General features: G+C 39.1%; 1 protein-coding gene across 8 annotated transcripts in view; it reads right to left on the bottom strand.

Moving 5' to 3' along the window:
• PATJ (PATJ crumbs cell polarity complex component) overlaps nt 1-21,468 on the bottom strand; it is a 206,103-nt gene that overhangs the window by 88,264 nt on the left and 96,371 nt on the right. For 7 of the 8 annotated variants that reach the window (XM_070746039.1, XM_070746045.1, XM_070746040.1 and 4 more), the window contains exons 27-28: nt 17,469-17,510; nt 10,022-10,145 (exon numbers count right to left, since the gene is read on the bottom strand). In XM_070746039.1, the coding sequence (XP_070602140.1) occupies nt 10,022-10,145; nt 17,469-17,510 (166 nt within the window). The remainder of the gene's footprint in view (nt 1-10,021; nt 10,146-17,468; nt 17,511-21,468) is intronic. The other variant, XM_070746046.1, reaches the window with a different exon arrangement.

The raw sequence follows: 21,468 nt of genomic DNA, 5'->3' as shown, positions 1-21,468 counted from the left end.
TCAAGTAGCCATGTGGGGTCTCTAACAATGCTTTGAGTTCTAAGCACATAAGCAGTATCCTGAACAACAGGAAGCAAGCTTCCTATAATCTTCTCAACTGTCTTATCACTCTCTGTATGGACTTTCTATCTGAGGCACTGCTGCTAGAAAACCAAACAGTGAGGCAGTTCGTTAAAACGCTCTCAATTGTGGCTCTGTAAAAAGTAGCCATCGCAAAAGGAGAAAGATGAGCTTTTCTTATTTGACGTAGGAAACGCAGACACTGGTTTGCATACTTCACTAAGGATAATGTGTGGAGAGACCATATCAGATTGTTAGTCACATGTTTCCCCCAAAATAAGACATCCCCCAATAATAAGCTTAATTGGGCTTGTGAGTGCATGGCACTAACAACAAGCACTTATTTGAGGGTTCAAAAAAAATATAAGACACGGTCTTATTTTGCGGGAAATATGGTATCTGCACCCCCAGGTACTTAATACTGTTGACAACTCCATCCTTGATGACTATGCTATGAAAGACTACATCTTTTAGTACTCTGGTTCTATTAATTTGTTAATCTCTTTTTGAATTTTCTAAAAATTATTATTTCTTGAAGCCCACTTTAGGAACCCAGAAATTCCCTCCTCCGCAATTAATTTAGTAGTTTGTTTTGTTGACTCTATCGGCCACCCAACTCCTGACGGATTCTGGGCAGCGTACACAATAAAAACAAATACAACACTAAAATCTCATTCCAAAAGCATTCATCATTTCTAGGCCAGAACATAGTGCTATAGCTCAATGGCCCTAGGCCTGCTGGCAAAGCCATGTTTTTAAGGCTTTCCAGAAGGTCAGAAGGGTGGGGATGGTGTGGGTCTCTGGGCATAACTGGTTCCAGAGAGCCGGCACCACCACAGAGAAGACCCTCATCTGCGGTTCTGTCAGGGTGATGGGCAATTCTAATCTCTTGAAAGAGTTGGTTCCAGAGGGCCGGGGCCGCCACAGAGAAGGCTCTTCCCCTGGGTCCCGCCAAGCGACATTGTTTAGTTGACGGGACCCGGAGAAGGCCAACTCTATGGGTTCTGATTGGCCACTGGGAAGTGTGAGGCAGAAGGTGGTCCCATAAGTAATTTATTAAAGCAAAATAATAGATGACTGAATATATGTATGAATTCAGCAACAAAGGTTCCTTCAATTCTGTTCTTCAGTATTTCCTCTTTTAAAAAACACATGTCCTACAATTTATTGAAGTAAAGAATGTTTGCGTAGAGCTACACTACATAGTTCTTCCCTTAAAATTAATGCTTGTTCCACTAGAATTACACACTTTGAGGTTAAAGGAACTCTTGACTTCAGCAATCCCCATTTGTTATCAGTGCTCATAAACGCACATATTTGCAGACCAATATTTCCTTTAAATTCCCAGATCACTAGTATAAATCCTGAACTGGTTGTATATCTGTCAAATAGTTTCTCTGTATGCTGACCTTGCCAACATTTCAGTATTTTACTGATTCTTGGCCTTTAACATGCATCTTAGAAGATAACTGTCATATTTATTTAGCATCAGAACAAATGCATTTCAGACATTTTTGTGCATCCTTCCTTCTTATTTTTACTATTCTCTATCTTACCCTGCAGCTAGAGTAATTATTCAAATTCCACTTAAATAATGACAAAGAGTGTTCAGCGGCCACATGAGGCCTGCGGAGCTGCTGCCGCCGCCACCGATCGCCACCGAGCCTCCCAGCTGTTCGGCGGCCCACAGGGAAGCCACTGCAGCCGCCGCCGCTGAACACCCCAAATATTTGGCGGCCCACGTGGGCCCTAATTCACTGCCACTGATCACCAACGAATTTTTTTTAAAAAAAATTCCTTATTGCCTGGATATTAGTTAACCTCCTAAATAGAACAGACTAAAATCCTGCAATTTAACCACTTGTGATTCAAACTTTTTGTTCCGTTGAAATAAACAGAAATCCTATTAAACTTTGCTATAACTTGAACAATGTTATCTTAGAATAACCTAGAATAGCACACGCACTCAAGGTTTTTTGCATCTATCCGTTAAAAAGATAGACAATCCTCAATTAGTTTATAAAATGTATAAGACAGAGGCAAAGTAGCTGAACATTTTCAGAGCCAACATTCTTAGATGGATAGAAATTCTAATGAGGAACTTTAAAAAAAACCTCTCATATTCTTATAAAGATATTTACTTCTTGAATATGTTATATTGTACTATACAGTAATTTTTATGTTGGCCATCCCTAGTTGTTTAATCTAACTTTATTTTTAGTAGATTGTTGTATAAGTATTATAGTTTTATTATAAACAACTTTAGGTCTTTAAATAAGTGGCTTATATATTGCCAGTACTGGTTGCAAAAACAGTTACTTTAAAAAAACAAATGAATTATTTAATTGAAACCACATTATAAATTCCAATTTAATAAATTTGGAGATGTATATATAAAAACAAGAAGAGTTACACAATTCATTATAAATAAATTGGAAGAAACCACCTGATTTGCACTTCGTTTTGCGTTTCATATAGAACCCAGAACATTTTCTTTCACGATTTTTGGAAAGCAAAGTCATCGATGGTACCATCAGATAAGAAGCATGAAATCTGGTGGGGTTTTTTTTTGTTTGCAAATATTTTTTTAGTTCAGAAAGCAGTTTTATATCTTTGGTATCCCCTGTTCAATCTTGGCTCTTCTACAGCTGTGAAAATGCCCTTTTCCCTGGACATATTTATTATCGTTCAACTCAGATAAACCTGTAATAGTGTTTCCACATCTGGGAAAGCTGATGGAATTTTATGACATTTTTTTGTATAGGGCTCAAATGAAGAAAAGAGCAGACTAAGAATGTTCACTTGCAGTTCACTGGGGAATATTTCTTTGGCAAAAATATACAGTGGGAGAAGGAAGAAGATGAAAGGATCCAAGGGACACACTCTTTACTTCTTCTACTTCATCTGTACTAAGTCTGTGAATTTATTTATTTATTTATTAGATTTGTATGCCGCCCCTTTCCGCAGACTCAGGGCGACTAACAACAACAGTGAAACAACATATAACAAATCTAATATTTAAAATAATTTAAAAAACCCTAATTTAGAAAACCAAGCATACACACAAACATACCATGCATAAATTGTATAGGCCTAGGGGGAAGGGCATATCTCAGTTCCCCCATGCCTGATGACAGAGGTGGGATTTAAGGAGCTTATGAAAGGCGAGGAGGGTGGGGGCACTTCTGATCTCTGGCGGGAGTTGGTTCCAGAGGGTCGGGGCCGCCACAGTGAAGTCTCTTCCCCTGGGTCCCGCCAAATGACATTGTTTAGTCCAGTGATTTTCAACCTTTTTTGAGCCGCGGCACATTTTTTACATTTACAAAATCCTGGGGCACACCACCAACCAAAATGACACAAAATGACACTCTAAGACACTCTCCTCTCTTTTTCCATCCCTGTCTTCTCCCCCACTTGTGTGTGTGTGTGTGTGTGTGTGTGTGTGTGTATACACACTTGAACCATTTCCAAAACCAAGTGAGGGCTGGGGGTTTTTTCTCTCTTATTCTTTGGGTGCTTTTTGTCATATGCTTTAAATCAAGAGTCACTTCTCTCTCTCTTTTGTTTCTCTCTCTTTCCTCTCATTCTCTGCCTCAATCAATCATTTTCTCATTTCTCTTTTTTACTCCCCTTTTTGCTCATTTCTCTCCCTTCCTCTCCTTTTCTCTCTCTCTCTTGCTTTCTTTCTTTCTCTCTCTTGCACTCTTTCTTTCTTTCTTTTTCAATCTCTCTCTTGCTCTCAGCAAAAAGTTGCAAAACTGGAACCTGAGCTTCCTTCCTCACGGCACACCTGACCATGTCTCGCGGCACACTAGTGTGCCACGGCACACTGGTTGAAAAACACTGGTTTAGTCAAAGGGGCCTGGAGAAGGCCAACTCTGTGGGACCTAACTGGTCGCTGGGATTCGTGTGGCAGAATTACACAGAATCTCAATGATGCAGTTATCAAAATGTTACACACACTTTAGCACACATTCCGACACCAGATTCTTCAGGCAAACTGTTTCAATGGCTCGCCAGCTCATTAAACATCTGCTGATTAGTGATTAGGCTCTTGTTGCATCCTAAAATGTTCCCCTCTAGAATAAAGGCAAATTTAGTTATATTCTCTTCCTTATTCCGCCCCCCTCCCCAAACAAGATATGTAAACCATAATAAGGCAGTCCAAGGTTGGAAAGAAATTATATCTAGGCAGTTAGGACAGCTTCCATCTATTTAATAGTAAGGTAGTTCTCAAAAGCTGGAACCGAACAACCAATCTGAACTTGGACTGGAACCAATTTGGTGTGGATGGACAAGCTGGCAAAAGAAAGATGGCTTCAGAGCTATAGAAAAAAAAAATGTTCCAGGAAAATATTCCTGAATAAATCTCTATGGGATTATGTTGCAATGATTATTGCAACATAATCCCATATAATCATTCAATGATTTGAATGATTATTACTTCATTCAAAGCTCCTCCCTTTAGGTAGCAACACGTTCCCAATTTTGGTGCCATTCAAATAAAGTTGCTATGATTATTTATTTTATTTATTTATTTTGTCCAATACACAATGTGGGTTTTAGTGGGTATATATATACACATAGTAAAATACATGATGACGGTTATAGAGGAGATACTCATAGTAAAATATATCTAAGAAATAATAGAAAAGAAGGTATAGTAATAGAACATATCAATGAAAGAATAGAAGAAGAGATATAGGAATAGAAGAAAGGTATAGGAGATATAGGAGAGCAATAGGACAGGGGACAGAAGGCACTCTAGTGCACTTGTACTCGCCCCTTACTGACCTCTTAGGAATCTGGATAGGTCAACCGTAGATAATCTAAGGGTAAAGTGTTGGGGGTTTGGGGATGACACTATGGAGTCCGGTAATGAGTTCCATGCTTCGACAACTCGGTTACTGAAGTCATATTTTTTACAGTCAAGTTTGGAGCGATTAATATTAAGTTTAAATCTGTTGTGTGCTCTTGTGTTGTTGTGGTTGAAGCTGAAGTAGTTGCTGACAGGCAGGACGTTGCAGCATATGATCTCTGAACAAATATTTAACCCTTTCTGCAACTGCACTTTCCCATTAGTTTTAAGCTGCTTTCCCAATTGCATTTCAAATACACATATATTTATATTTGAATCATAAATCTAAAATTATATTGGAAAGTGACAGTACGCTTTCTTGTTTTGCAGTGGTGGTGCTAATTTCTGAAGGTGTTGAGATAGAACTGGGGTGGCGCAGTGGTTAGAGTGCAGCACTGCAGGCTACTTCAGCTAACTGCTAGCTGTAGTTCAGCAGTTCAAATCTCACCACCGGCTCAAGGTTGACTCAGCCTTCCATCTTTCCAAGGTGGGCAAAATGAGGACCCAGATTGTTGGGGGCAATATGCTGATTCTGTAAAACAGCTTAGAGAGGACTGTAAAACCACTATGGAATGATATGTAAGTCTAAATGCTATTACTATTGCTATTTTTAAAAAGCAGATTACTGATTTCTATAGTTACCAACCATATTCTTCAACAGAGGAAAGATGACAGTAAATTTTAGTCATAGAATTTAAGCAAACAGCATGGTGGGTATTCTTATTAGAATACATTTGTTGGCTAGAGCCTGGTATTACTGCATTCTATTTGCAGTTTGATAATATTATTTCTAAACGCATTATTTGGGCATTAAACATCAATTTAAAAACAACCTATGGCATGTAGTATTGGAAGTCAGTTTTATATTATAACAATATCGTACTACAATATAAACCCATTCCAAAATCTGATGTATGTTCACACACTCTATCTCACAATCTGTTGTATTGTACTATGAGTTTCTGAAATGACATTCAATTTTCTTCCACTATAAAAGTAGTAGGCTCACTAAAAAAATATTTGCCCTTATTTCCTACTTGTCTAGAGCCTTATAAAGTTTTACATTTCTAACTCAGAATGTAAAGTATAAAGGTGCCAAGTAAACAATCACTACCATCAATAATTAAAGATTTTCACCAGATTCATATTCCTGATATATGTACGTATGAGTGCATTTGGATTAGGGTATCAAAAAGCAAACAAACAGAAGGCAGCAAAGAAATATTGAAAACTGTAATTCTTTGCTGTCAACTGTTGGTCATTTGGACTGTTGCAGTCCAGATTCGATAGCTTGAATGCTCCATGTATGTATGAATATATACACACGGACATAGGCAAACACAATTTTCTCCCAGTACTTGATTTACATTCAGATTTTCTATCACAGTTCACAGCAAGCAAGCAATACAACATTATTACTACTCTGTGAAGAAGAGCATGTTTCCTTTGACACTTACATTCTGCTGCTCCTACAGAATAAAAACGCCGAACAAAATTTCAACAGCAGCTTCATATCACATGCTAAACATTTCCCTATTGCCTTCTGAGACTTGGTGTAAGGCAACCACATCTGTTTGAACGTGCCAATAACGTTAAGAATAATTAAGTTCTTCTATTATTTTAAGCAAACGCAACAATTAACTGATGCTGTCAGCTTCACAGCCGTTCAGTGCATCCCATTAACGGTTTCCAACTTAAACTTAGCTGGTGCTTTCTTAAAAGCAGAATCCACCTAACCAGCAACTCTTCTGACATGCAAATAACTCAAACAGGAGAAAGAATGCCACATCCAGCTCGTGTTTCATTTTCACTCATCATTAAATGCTGAAAGCAGACAATGAAAAAAAAAAAAGTAGAATGCATTCGTGAATGCTTTAATACATACCTGGGAATCCCCCTAGCACCATTGCTGCATTAGATCACAATTGTAGGTATCTGCATTCCGCACAAACATTCAAATGCTGTGAGCAGCTCCAATCCTCACCACACAACACACAGAAAGAATCGGAGCTCCGTCTTTCTTCTGACGACCTTGGGCCTGCTTGAGAGATTTCCCTCGCCTTAAGGGCAGTCTGTCAGTTTTCTTTCCACTACGATATGTGACTGATCGCAATTAATTTCAATCTTGCCCACAAGCAAAGAGTTACATCCTTCAGCAAGCCTGCAAGCACAACTAGAGAAATTCCTGGTCTCCCATCTCTGACCCACCGAGGCTCTAGTGCTGTTGCTACTGACTGCTGTATTGTTGTTGCATTGCTGGAAATCACTGCGATACAAGTAGCATCCCTCCTTTGAAACAGAAATCATTTTGAAATAACACTGCCCTTTCCCTTGATTGTGAGCTTAGCTGATTTGATTCTTAATGACCCACTCTTAATTGCAGACAAATGGTTTGCAACATCCAATCAGGCGTGCACACACACACATATGTAGTATGTATCAATGCTTGTTTCTGATTCTAATAATCTGTGAGTGCTTGCCAGCCCAGCAGAGCTAGCTAAGTATTATATTTTAGTTTTCCCTTGATCAGAGCTGCAGCGTAGGATTATGTTTATATCTTTGGGAAAACTGTCTGCTCTAAATCCTTATCATTGCCAAGCAGATGCAAATCTAATACCCCTTCAGTAAACAGTGAAAATATATTTAAAATTATTTAGTCTATATAGGAATTAAATAAAATTACAAGAATGTTGAGTAGGAAGTTGGTATGTATCAATAGTCAATATTTACTTAACGTTCTTTCCGTTTAGAAAGCACATATTTTGCAGAGAGCTACATCTGTTCAATGCATTGGCACAGCCAAAGAAAACTTATAGTTACAGTCATCCTCAGACCTTATTACACTTACCTACATTTCTTAAAATCAAATGCATTTTTCAGCATTTGAGTACTGAACCAATAGGTTTAAAATCTGTAAAAAGGAGAAAATCTGTGCGCAGATACCCATGATGATGTACAGCAATTGTCTATTACTTTTTAAGAAATATCACGTAGGAAAGATAACTTCAGAACAAGATTTAAAAACATCAAAGGATGTGTTATAGCATCCCAATTAAAAGATATTTGATTGTCATTTTGTTTAATGGATTGAAATGCTTTCTGATACAGTAAAAACAATCTAACACTATTATCAATGACTGCAGTGACATCTATTGGAAAGGCAGCATTTTAACTTTAGAGCAATGCTGGATCAGAGTAAAAGCCAACATCGTATTTCCATTGTGATCAATAAGAAACCACGCCACCTTTTTTGCCAGTATTGGCAAATTAATTTGGTTTGCATTTGTCCTGAAACAAATCTCTTGTTTTAATTGTATAATAGGAACTTTAGATTCAAATTGGGAAGAAAATTAGGGGGAAAGGCAAATAGAAACAGATTCATTGTTTTGTGACTTTGACTGTTTATTTTGCAAACTGATTCATAAACCATGAAGAGTAAACATGTGCCTTAAATAACTTTACTTAAAGACAGAGTCACTCCTCTCTGGCACACACAATCAAGTGATATTCAGATATATGCTTTGGGGTCTTTGATGCTCTCTGAATACTGTTTTCTTGCAGATATTTCATTATCCAATACATATGATCAGTATATATCAGGGCGCTAATGATGTTACCTAGTTCAGTAATGAAACATCTGCAATAAAACAACCAAGCTCAAGCACCCAAGAACTCCACAGTTTAATCCGAATTGCAAATATACTCTTCTATTAAAAACATGCTGCTTTTGATACTGGAAATGTTATACAACTATTACTAGCACCTACTGCAGTTTAATCCTCAATAACTGGCCTTCTCAATTACACAAGGGCTCTGCAAGAGATTGCTAGGGGTACTGTCAGAAATTGTGACCAATAAACAGATAAAGAGAGAAACACTGCTTTTTAAACTTTGTGCACCACACAAAACTTTGGTGGCCAAAATTTAAAAAGCAATATTTATTTTTTGTTTCAAAGGAATTATTATATCCTGCAACTCAGTTCCAAGCAGCCACTTTTGTCATTGTTGCAAATGTTATAAAATTTTGATTGTGTAGACTAGACAGAAACTGTATTGTGAAATTTTCAATATTTTTTAAAGGAGATTTTTAGGCATGGGTTTCCTGAGAGCTGATAATTATTTCAAGGATTTCTCCAGGGAAAGGGGTTGAGAAAGTTTGCCCTTTAAGTTTATTTCATTCTTTTTAAAGCTATCCAGATTGGTAACTTTCTCCAGATTTTTTGGTATTAATAAAGGTCTATATAATTAGAAAAATTAATTAGTGGAACGGCTTGCTTTCAGAAGTTGTGGGTGCTCTATAACTGGAAGTTGTTCAGAAGAGATATTAAACTAGAAGATCTCCAAGGTCCCTTCCAATTCTTTTATACTGTTATGTACTCGTAGCCCTCAACTTACAACCACAACTAAGTCAAAAAATTTATTCTTGCCACAGTTGTTGTTAAGTTAGTAAAGTTGTTAAGTGAATCTGTTTTCTCCCATTGACTTTGCTTGTCGTAAGCAAGCTGGGAGGATTAAAAATAGTGATCAAATGAGCTGGAGAAACTGTTACCCTCATAAATACATTATAGAAATGTTTTGTTTACATATTTGTGTGGAATATATAAATATTGCATATAACATATGTATATAATATATAAAATACAGTCATGAAATTTCAAAATGATTCAGATGTAAAAATGATTATGGTAAGAGAACTTTGATATTTCTGGAACTGTTTACTTTCAATGCTGGTTATGCACATTTAAACAATTTACCGAGAAGTGGTATATTCACAATCTCTATCTTAACTAAATTTTGTCCATACTTCCTTAAAAAAAAAGGTCTAAAATATTATGGCATTAAGGAATTTTTTCCCCATTCGACTGTAATAAGAATCTTGAACTTTTGGTAATTTAACAAGGGATTACATAGGAAGAGGTACTTCGCTTTGTTTCGCAAGTCATTTCCAGTATTTTTCCCCATTAGAATTCAAAATTCTCATATTCTGGCAAAAAAAAAAAATCAATTCTATAAATATAGTGACTACAAGCAACTTTTCCTTAGGTAAGAGCCCCAAAGAAGTATTCTGAATGTAGCCATTCAACAGGTCTAATAATAATTTACCCTCTGTAAAAGCATTTTCTTCCTCTTCCTCTTCCTCCTCTTCCTCTTCTGGATCATCCGAGCTAGACTGTCTTGCTCCTTTGTAAGGTGGTGGCAACTTCATGGGTGGTGGAATTCCACTTTTCTTGTAAAAAGAAGGGGAAAAAATAGCCTTTCATATTATGCCCATAAATTTCAGATAATTCTGATAAGGAATCCATTATATATGTGTAGTTTATAAATGCTGTTTTCAAAAGAAGCTTCCAGTTTCATAGACTTTCAACTTTTTTTAAATCAATCTTTTTCTTCACATTAAGAAAAAAAGATTGATTTTATATTAGTTTGTTGGAAGCAAGGAATACTAAGAAGCTAATGTTTCTTTATAATGAAACAACAATGATAATACTTAGCGCTTAACTGACAAAATAAATATAAAAATACAGTTTTCATCAAGGACCAGAATATTTTATAAAATAAATCTACAGCTCTCAAGGCACTTAGGAAAAAAACAAAGACAGCTTATAAAGATCCATCAAACATTACAGACAAGACATTTTCAGTATTACCTCTGGTTAACAAGTGATGTATCATAAAATTCACAATAAAATCTCATTACCTCGCATAAATAAAGGCATTTTCGATAATGGTGCATATAGTGGTACATATCACCCTAAAGGAGAACTGGAGGACTCCAGTAGACACAACCAAGCATCTGTTTCTCAGGCTCGAGTCATTTGTGAGCTATCCTGTACAGCTGAATTAGCTCAACTACGGTCACATCGCTAAAGGCAAGTGCATTTTAGTAAACACACAGTGAGCGCCAAATGTCATGAGACCAACACAAATGGCTTGAAAAATACTGCTTTATAAGGCAGAGTGTAGTGAGCCATGGTTTTTGCATGTCATTTTGAGAAATATTATTTTTTTCTACAATGCTATATTACTATAGTAATAGTGTAGCAGTAAAAAAAAAAAAGACATTTGCAAATACAGAGTTACAGTGTTATGTGAACAATCAACATTTATTGTAATGTGGGATGGAAATAAAATGAAAAATTGCAATAGGCAAAAATTGCAATAGGCAATAAAAATAAAGGGCAGTTCAAACTGAAAGTGATTGTAAATCGGGATAAAATAAATGTCATCTTGTTAAGACAAAAGTAGCATCAAAATAAAGAAAATAAAAACAAACTTCCACGTTTTGGGGACAGAGGAAATGAATCAGCACTCTAGACAAATGATCCTACCTAAAGTTAGGTGGGAGTTAAAGGCGTTAAAAAGCAACAGATTAAATGAGTTAATGAATTCTAAAAATAAAAGTTAAAACCTCTATCATATTGAATTGCAGGTGTAACTACTATTTTTTTAAATATCCTGTTATTATTACTTTATAAATAACTCAAGACATCAACATAGATAATCCTTCCTTCTCCTGTTTTCTCCACAATGACAACCCTGTGAGTTGGGTTGCCTGAAAGAAAGGGATTGGCCCCAAATCAGCCAGTCAGTTTTCTGTTAACAACCAGTTTTCACATTGGCTGTTATTTTACTTCTCAGTCTAATATCCAGCTGCAATTTCCTTCTGGTTTCCCATCTAAATGCTAACCAGATCTAACCCTGTTTGATTTCAAGCTTGTGTTGCTGCTTTCTGTAGCAACAGCTGTTATGGAGGACAATAAAAACTAATTTGCAATGAGTCAATCCACTCAATTTGGATGCAGCTGTTTTGTTTTAAAGATTCAGCACCTTTATCTGAATACTATTTTCATATGTGCTATGAAAATGATTGCTTTATGTTGCCTTCCTTGGAGTATGCTGTGTTGTTTAAATCACCTGAGCCCACTAAATCCAGTCTTCAGAATCTAGAGGAAAAATTAATTATTTTTCTGACTCAGCTTCCTCTCTAGGAAATGTTGTCTATGGTTTCACTCAGCCATAATCAAGATTTTACCTTACTCTATGGAAATAACCAGCCCTGAACATAATTTTATGGTCAACTGAAGAATATCTACACAATAATGTATCGGATTATCCTTGACATTTTCCCTATTTGTCATTCTCCAGCTGACCAAATCCAACATTATCAGGAATATGATGGGGGAAATGACATCCTATTTATATTTGATGTCATTATTTCCAGAAGTCATGTATTCCATTAGCTTTTGAACTTAACACCCATTTGCACTATTATTACACCAGGGACGGAATCATTCATGTAGAAAAGAAACCATTACCCATACAACTACTTATCCATGTTACGAATGCCAAAAGACTGCATAATTTAGCACTACAATCTCTGCCCAGGGACTCATGCAGGGCAGTATTTGAGTTTTATTCACAGGGGGGAAATCTGTTGAGTACTATCTTCACACCCAATGAAATGGGTGTTAAAACTAGCTGGTGGTCTGCCTTATTTCAGAGACATGATATATAGCCAGTTCAGTGACAAGTGGTATTTCTTCAACAAACACACAAATAAATAATTTCTTCATGGAAGCCCCCATAGAGGCAGTCTCAATAGCACAGCTCCAGGATGTTTATACCATTAATGGCTGAATGTGCATGCGGGTCTTGGGAAGAACTTCCCTGCAAATATGTGTACTCAATTACCTCTAGGGCAGGGGTAGGCAAAGATGTCTCTCCTCTGACATGTGGACTTCAACTCCCAGAATTCCTGAGCTAGCATGATTAGCTCAGGAATTCTGGGAGTCGAAGTCCACAAGTCATAGAAGAGCCAACTTTGCCTATCCCTGCTCTAGGTGATTAAACACTGATGTAAGAAAAAGCTTATTGTGATGACACCAAAATATTAGAATTAAAGAAGAAGAAAAAGGACATTCTATAACTTAAAACTTATATCTTGAACTTGAGGAAATCCACATAAAGATTTAAGGTAAAAATTTCCCTGTCCAATTGTGTCCAACTCTAGGGTTGCTCAGTGTTAATCGTCATTTCTTGACAAAAGAGTCAGTGTAATCTATTTATCTATTTAATTAATTTTATTTATATGCTGCCCAACTCCCAAAGGACTCTGGGCGGCTTCCAACAAATAAAAAACAATTTCTAAAACAGTATAAAACATTTCATTAACAAAACCCCACTAAAACACATATATTCTCTCAATCACTCATCATTCATGGCCGGATGTCACAATCATCAACAGTCACAGACTGTTCATGTGCCAGCATGGAAATATGTCAAAGGCACATGTAAAGCTATTATCTTCCCACCAAAGTGGTTCCTATTAATCGATTTGCATTTGTATGCTTTCGACTTGCTAGATAGGGAGAGTTAGAGTAGGAAAGGGAGGTCATCCTGTTGTACAGTGCTTGGGTCTCAGAACTGGGATGTCAGCTTTCTAACTGACAAGCTCAGCATCTTTAACCACCGAGTCTTTCCAAAAAGGGAACTTACATAGAAACATAGAAGACTGACGGCAGAAAAAGACCTCATGGTCCATCTAATCTGCCCTTATACTATTTTCTGTATTTTATCTTAGGATGGATATATGTTTATCCCAGGCATGTTTAAATTCAGTTACTGTGGATTTATCTACCACGTCTGCTGGAAGTTTGTTCCAAGGATCTACTACTCTTTCAGTAAAATAATATTTTCTCATGTTGCTTTTGATCTTTCCCCCAACTAACTTCAGATTGTGTCCCCTTGTTCTTGTGTTCACTTTCCTATTAAAAACACTTCCCTCCTGGACCTTATTTAACCCTTTAACATATTTAAATGTTTCAATCATGTCCACCTTTTCCTTCTGTCCTCCAGACTATATAGATTGAAGTCTTTCCTGATATGTTTTATGCTTAAGACCTTCCATCATTTTTATAGCCCATCTTTGGACCCGTTCAATTTTGTCAATATCTTTTTGTAGGTGAGGTCTCCAGAACTGAACACAGTATTCCAAATATGGTCTCACCAGAGCTCTATATAGTGGGATCATAATCTCCCTCTTCCAGCTTGTTATACTTCTAGCTATGCAGCCAAGCATCCTATTTGCTTTCCCTACCGCCTGACTGCACAGTTCACCCATTTTGAGACTGTCAGAAATCACTACCCCTAAATCCTTTTCTTTTGAAGTTTTTGCTAACTTCTCTACAAGAGGCACCAAACAAAGTCTCGAGATAAACCTTTCCACAGGCAGTAATGGTTGAACTCCAACTTCTAGCATTTAAGAATAGTACAGTTACGACCTTTTGTTTAGTGACTGCTCTGTAGTAAATGACACTGAAAAGTGTAATTTATGACCTTTTTCATTCTTAGGACCATTACAGTATCTCCATGGTCATGGAATCAGAACTCAGACACTTGGCAATTGGCTCGTATTTATGATGATTACAATGTCCCAGAGCCATGTGATCATCTTTCATGACCTTCTGATAAACCAATGGGGAAGCCAGATTCACTTTACGACCATGTTAGTACCTTAATAATTGCACTGATTCACTTAACAACTCTGGCAAGAAAGGTCATAAAATGGGGCCAAGCTCACTAAACAATTGTCTCAATTAGCAACCGGAATTGTGGTTGTAAGTTAAAGACTACCTGCAATCAAATCACAAATATGTCTGGCAGACAAAAAGCTACAATTCTAAAAAGCAGGGGGGGAAATCAGAGAATTGTAAGAATATTTTTCCTTGGTTCCTCTAAAGTCATCTGCATAAACATCTTAAGAAGAATGGATTAGAGGAGGAGAAGAAAGGTTCTTAAAAGTCAATTGGAGCCACCCAAGTGAAAATCAGGTGAGGGATTAAGGTACAGTCAGCAGATTTGCATAATCAAAGCTGTCTTGCTATTAGAGTGGCTGAATTATTTGAAGTTTCAAAGAACCTGATCAGAGGGCAAGATAGTTCAAATGGACTAAAACAAACACTAGAAAACGAAAATTAGAAAAGGAGCAGATGCTCGGATTTATATTTGTGAGGTTTTTGAATTGGAGGACAGCCAGGTAAGGATTATTTCCTTGTTGCCTAGCACTTTTGTCTTAATTTCCAGCCTGCCATTCTGGGTAAGTAGCAGGTATGAGGGTTATCCGGAAAGTAAGGTTACAAAGTGTAATAACTCTCAAAGCAAGGTTGAATCAAGCAAGGTTTATTTGCTAACAGGACAAGGAAGTCAATTCAGTCAAGAAGCAATGGAATATTGAGAGCTCTATACAATGACAGTTCTCCTATTTATACAATCTAGCCCAGCAATAGGCAGTTTTACAAAGATACATTTTAAGCACCAAAAAAAAGGCAACCAATCAACATGCAATAAACAAATCTGAACTTTTGACTTTTACTCTGTCTGGGTAGGTCACCCAGGCAAATATCTAACACAAAGCACGTAGCTCTCACAGGGAATGTTCGCGGGGGAAGTTGGTATTACTATCGTGTAGCAGGAAGCCAGCAGAAGAGATCGAGCAGTGCCTGTAGTCAGTAGATCATTGACTGGCATTGTGGTCAAGGTTAGAGATAAGCGGCCACATTCCATTTCCCTCCATGTGCAAAGTGTGCACTGTAATATGCTACCTGAACACTACTGTGATGGGTACCCAACATAGAAACATAGAAGACTGACAGCAAAAAAAGACCTCATGATCCATCTAGTCTGCCCTTATACTATTTTCTGTATTTTACCTTAGGATGGATATATGTTTATCCCAGGCATGCTTAAATTCAGTTACTGTGGATTTACCAACCACGTCTGCTGGAAGTTTGTTCCAAGGATCTACTACTCTTTCAGTAAAATAATATTTTCTCATGTTGCTTTTGATCTTTCCCCCAACTAACTTCAGATTGTGTCCCCTTGTTCTTGTGTTCACTTTCCTATTAAAAACACTTCCCTCCTGGACTTTATTTAACCCTTTAACATATTTAAATGTTTCGATCATGTCCCCCCTTTTCCTTCTGTCCTCCAGACTATACAGATTGAGTTCATTAAGTCTTTCCTGATACGTTTTATGCTTAAGACCTTCCACCATTCTTGTAGCCCGTCTTTGGACCCGTTCAATTTTGTCAATATCTTTTTGTAGGTGAGGTCTCCAGAACTGAACACAGTATTCCAAATGTGGTCTCACCAGCGCTCTATATAAAGGGATCACAATCTCCCTCTTCCTGTTTGTTATACCTCTAGCTATGCAGCCAAGCATCCTACTTGCTTTTCCTACCACCCAACCACACTGCTCACCCATTTTGAGACTGTCAGAAATCACTACCCTTAAATCCTTCTCTTCTGAAGTTTTTGCTAACACAGAACTGCCAATACAATACTCAGATTGAGTATTCCTTTTCCCCAAGTGCATTATTTTACATTTGGAAACATTAAACTGCAGTTTCCATTGCTTTGACCATTTATCTAGTAAAGCTAAACCCTTTACCATATTACCATATACCTTATTGAAGCATCAGTAAGAATCAGTGCCACCTAACAATTTCTTGACCATTTCAACATTGAAAGTGAGGCTTTTCTCAACTGAATAGTGACAGGAGATGAAACTTGGGCTTATCACTATACTCCAGAAAGCAAACGTCAACCAATGCAGTGGCACCTTACCCATTCTCCTTCAGCCAAAAAATTTTAAACTCAGCAATCAGCAAAAAAAATCTTGGGCACCCATTGCGCACAAATCTTGGGCACATATCATAGCAGCGTTCATGCCCTTAGCGTTCAGGTAGCGTATTACAATGCACACTTCACACTTGGAAGGAAATGGAACGAGGACGCTCACCTCTAACCTTCACAACAACACTAGTCAATGATCTACTGAGTATTGATATTGCTCATTCTCTTCCACTGGCTTCCCGCTATATGATAGTAATACCAACTTCCCCCATGAATATTCCCCGCAAGAGCTACATGCGTTGTAACCTTACTTTCTGGATAACCCTTGTATTGTTGACTTTCTTTCTGTAGGAGGCTCAGAGGGCAAGATTTTCATGTTCTCCTCAAATAGCTCCTCAAAAGTCTTAGAAGAATGGTACTCTGTTTCTCTAGGCATAAACATATAGAAATCAAAAAAGCTGCATTACGCTACTAATGGTCTGTCCTTATAAAATGTATTGTATTGCCCATTTTGCTTGCAGCAGACTAGAGTTTGGGGGCAAAGTCATCATTATGAAACTTTATGGTTGACCTCACAGAAACCTAGAATGGAAAAACACCACTGTTGAACCTGAAATGTGAAAGATAAAATGCTCTCTGCTGAAGAGTAGCTCATTTAAATACAGGTAGTCCTCGACTTACATCTATTTTTTAGTGACTGAAGTTTCAATGGCATTGAAAGAAAGGGACTTATGATCATTTCCACACTTATGACCATTGTAGCATCTCCATGTGACCTAAATTCAGATGCTTGGCAACTGGCTCATATTGATGGTGGTTGCATTGTCTCAGGGTCATGTGACCATCTTTTGAGACCTTCTGACAAGCAAAGTCAATGGGGGAGCAAATTCATTGAACAACCATGTTATTAACTTACCAATTGCTGTTCCGAGTCTTCGGAGAAGGGTGGCATACAAATCTAATAAATAATAATAATAATAGTAATAATTGCAGTGATTCATTCAACAACAGTCGCTGGAAAGATGGTCAAGTAAGGCAAAACAACTGTCTTAGCAATAGAAATTGTGGGCTCAATTATTGTTGTAAGTCAAGAACTACCAGTAGAATACAGTGTTCCCTCGATTTTCATGGGGGATGCGTTCCGAGACTGCCCGCGAAAGTCAAATTTCCGCGAAGTAGAGATGCGAAAGTAAATACACTATTTTTGTCTATGAACAGTATCACAAGCCTTCCCTTAACACTTTTAAACCCCTAAATTTACAATTTCCCATTCCCTTAGCAACCATTTAGATTATTACTCACCATGTTTATTTATTAAAGTTTATTTTAAAAAATATTTATTAAAGGCGGACGAAAGTTTGACGATGACATATGATGTTATCGGGCGGGAAAAACCATGTTATAGTGAAAAAAAATGGGAAGTATTTTTTAATTAATATTTTTGAAAAACTGTAGACTATTCGCGAAGTTCGAACCCGCGAAAATCGAGGGAACACTGTACTAACATTTTCAAACATGTTATTTGTTTTCATCCAGTAATGCATATTGGTTTAAAAATCAGAAATGGTTTTCCAATCATTTTGACCAAGTTTGGACTATTCAAAGTATCTTTTAAAAAAAGCTTGGGAAAGGAGAGCTCATCCATTCTATATTATAGCAATACATTTATTAGTACAGCTCAAGATTTATAAACTAGTATGCAAGCTCTCAAAGCCCCAAGAACACTGCATCAGGCAAGATGATTAAAAATACAGAAAAGGGGGTGGAAAAATGAAATGTGACTGTTTAAATCATCCCTGCTTCCAATTAGTCATACAAAGCTAGACACATTGATCCAGACTTTTTGTTTCACACACGACGAAAGTAATAATTTCCATATTTTTGAAGGGAAACCAAGAGCTCTAAAGGTTCGTCCTAGCTTACATTAATTTTCTTATAGAGAATAAAGAGAGATCCTAGCCTTGTTGAAGAAAAGTGATTATTTATTTATTATTTATTAATCAGATTTGTATGCCACCCCTCTCCGCAGACTCGGGGCGGCTCACAGCAATAATAATACAATGTAAACAAATCTAATATTTAAGTTAATTTAAAACCCCAATTTAGAAACCAATCATACATCCTAGCATACCATGCATAAATTTTATAAGCCTAGGGGGAGGGAAAGTATCAATTCCCCCATGCCTGATGACAGAGGTGGGTTTTAAGGAGCTTACGAAAGGCTAGGAGGGTGGGGGCAACTCTGATATCTGGGGGGAGTTGGTTCCAAAGGGTCGGGGCCGCCACAGAGAAGGCTCTTCCCCTGGGTCCCACCAAACGACATTGTTTAGTTGACGGGACCCGGAGAAGGCCAACTCTGTGGGACCTAACTGGTTGCTGGGATTCGTGCGGCAGAAGGCGGTCCCGGAGATATTCTGGTCTGGTGCCATGAAGGGCTTTATAGGTCATTATCTATCCACAATCAATCAATTATATCTTGACTCACGTTACCTCACAATTTGTTTTTACTTTTGGGACGTTCAGAGGAGGTTTGACGAATTGAAGAAAAATTGCTGCTGCAAAAGCAGAGCAATGACTGTGGCAAAGATCAAGGGTCAAAGATCTAGTCCAACCCCCTACTTAGGCAGGAAACCTTACATTACTTCAGACAAATGCTTATCCATTGTCTCAACAGAAGGACCGTTGAAACTTACCTGAACGGTCTTCTCGATGCACTGCAAGGAGAGTCCAGGATGGGTAGTTCTCAATCTGATTGGTCGGGACTGAGTTTAATTTTAATATTAGGCAGGCACCGCCCCCCTTAGCCCTCCAGTCTAAAGGAAATGAAGGAGCAGTAAAGCTAACAAACTTATTTTATTAAACCCTCAGGTAATCAAAAACTTCCAAACAACCAAAAACCCATCACCTTCCAAGGGGACCCCGGTCCCGTATTCGGGCGGGTCTGGACTCTCCTTGCAGTGCATCGAGAAGACCGTTCAGGTAAGTTTCAACGGTCCTTCTCCAATGCACTTGCAAGGAGAGTCCAGGATGGGATATACCCAAGATATTAACTAAGGGAGGGAGAAGGACGGACCGGGGGCTCTGAGAAGGAAACCACCCGCTGTAACACCCTCCTCCCAAAGGCTGCTTCCGCAGAAGCAAAGGAGTCAATTCGATAGTGTCTGATGAATGAAGACGGAGCCGCCCAAGTGGCTGCCCTACAAATGTCCTCTAGAGAGGCCTGGGTCCTCCAGGCCGCTGTGGTAGCCGTACTGCGTGTGGAATGTCCGGTAAGTCCCTGTGGAACAGGTGATCCTTTAGATCGATAAGCCTCCCTGATGCAGTCACACAACCAACGGCTTATCGTCCTAGACGAGACCTTAGTGCCCAAGGACCTAGATGCAAAGGAGATGAATAAGGCCTCCGAAATCCTGAATCCCTGGGTCCTGCGGATATAAATCTTCAAAGCTCGTCTCACATCGAGCTTATGCCACCGCAGTTCCGAAGGATGAGTCCCATGGCTACAGAAGTCAGGCAACACAATCTCCTGCGCCCTGTGGAAGGTAGAGTTGATCTTAGGGAGAAAGGCTGGGTCCAATCTTAATACTACTCTGTCAGGGTGAAATCTACAAAGGTCCTCCCTAGTAGAAAAGGCTGCAATTTCAGAGACCCTCCTGGCAGATGTGATCGCCACCAGGAAGGCAGTCTTGATTGTTAACAAACGGAGCGATATATGGCGAAACGGCTCAAATGGAGGCCCCGTTAAGGCATGAAGCACCAACGACAAGTCCCAGGATGGGAAGCGATGAATTGGTGGTGGCCTGATGTTGGCGGCCCCTTTCAAGAAGTCCCTAATCCAAGGGTGTCTGGCGAGGGACCTATAACCATCCCCGCCTAAGATAGTGGATAAGGCGGCCACATGGCGACGTAAGGTGTTGGGAGCTAGCCCTTTTTCTAGGCCCAATTGAAGAAAACTTAAGACCAAGGGAGGGGAAGCTTTTTGTGGGTCCACCTCCCGCTCCTCACAGAACCTGGAAAAGGAAGCCCAGGTTGTCTGGTAGATTCGTCTTGTCGAAGGCCTGCGCGTGGCCTGAATAGTGTTGATAACTGACTCTGGTAAGTTATGACGTTCTAGGTGTTGCCGCTCAATCTCCACACGGTCAACTGCCACCATTGAGGCTCTGGGTGGGAGATCGAGCCCTGAGAGAGAGATATCCTGCAGTCCGGAATCCTCCAGGGGGGTGACACTGACAGTTGCATCAAGTCCGCAAACCAATTGCGGCGCGGCCAGTAGGGCGCCAGCAGCAGCACCTCCGCCCGTTGCTCCAGAATCTTCCGGATTACCCTGGGAAGGATGGAGGTCGGCGGAAATGCGTACAGAAGTCCTGGTGGCCACTGTAGTCGAAGGGCGTCTACCCCTTCCGCACCCGGTGACGGGAAGCGGGAGAAGAAGCGTGGGAGTTGAGAGTTGTTGTGCGTAGCGAACAGGTCTAGGATTGGATTCCCAAACCTGCGTACAATGTCCAGAAAAATAGTGTGGTCCAGCATCCACTCCCCTGGGTCCAAGGTCTCCCGGCTCAGCCAGTCCGCGCACACGTTCTCCACCCCTGAAATGTGTTCCGCGGACAGGGAAGCTAGATTGACCTCCGCCCAACTGAGCAGGACCTCCGCTTCCCTCATCAGTCGTCGAGACCGAGTCCCCCCCTGTCTGTTGATGTGAGACCGGGTAGAGACGTTGTCGGTTCGGACTAGGACGTGCTGACCCCTTATCAGGTCTGCGAAACTCAGGAGAGCTAGGGAAACTGCCTTCAATTCCAGGAAATTGATGTTGACTTTTCTCAGGTCCGATGGATCCCAGCGGCCCTGGGCCAAATTTGATGAAAGATGGGCCCCCCAGCCCGTCAGACTGGCGTCTGTTGTCATCGTGAGAGGGTATC

The sequence above is a fragment of the Erythrolamprus reginae genome, chromosome 3 (genome assembly GCF_031021105.1).
Source record: "Erythrolamprus reginae isolate rEryReg1 chromosome 3, rEryReg1.hap1, whole genome shotgun sequence".
In the NCBI taxonomy this organism is placed as follows: domain Eukaryota; kingdom Metazoa; phylum Chordata; class Lepidosauria; order Squamata; family Dipsadidae; genus Erythrolamprus; species Erythrolamprus reginae.
The sequence above is the reverse complement of the archived record's forward strand: the minus strand, read 5'-3'. Positions and strand labels throughout refer to the sequence as shown.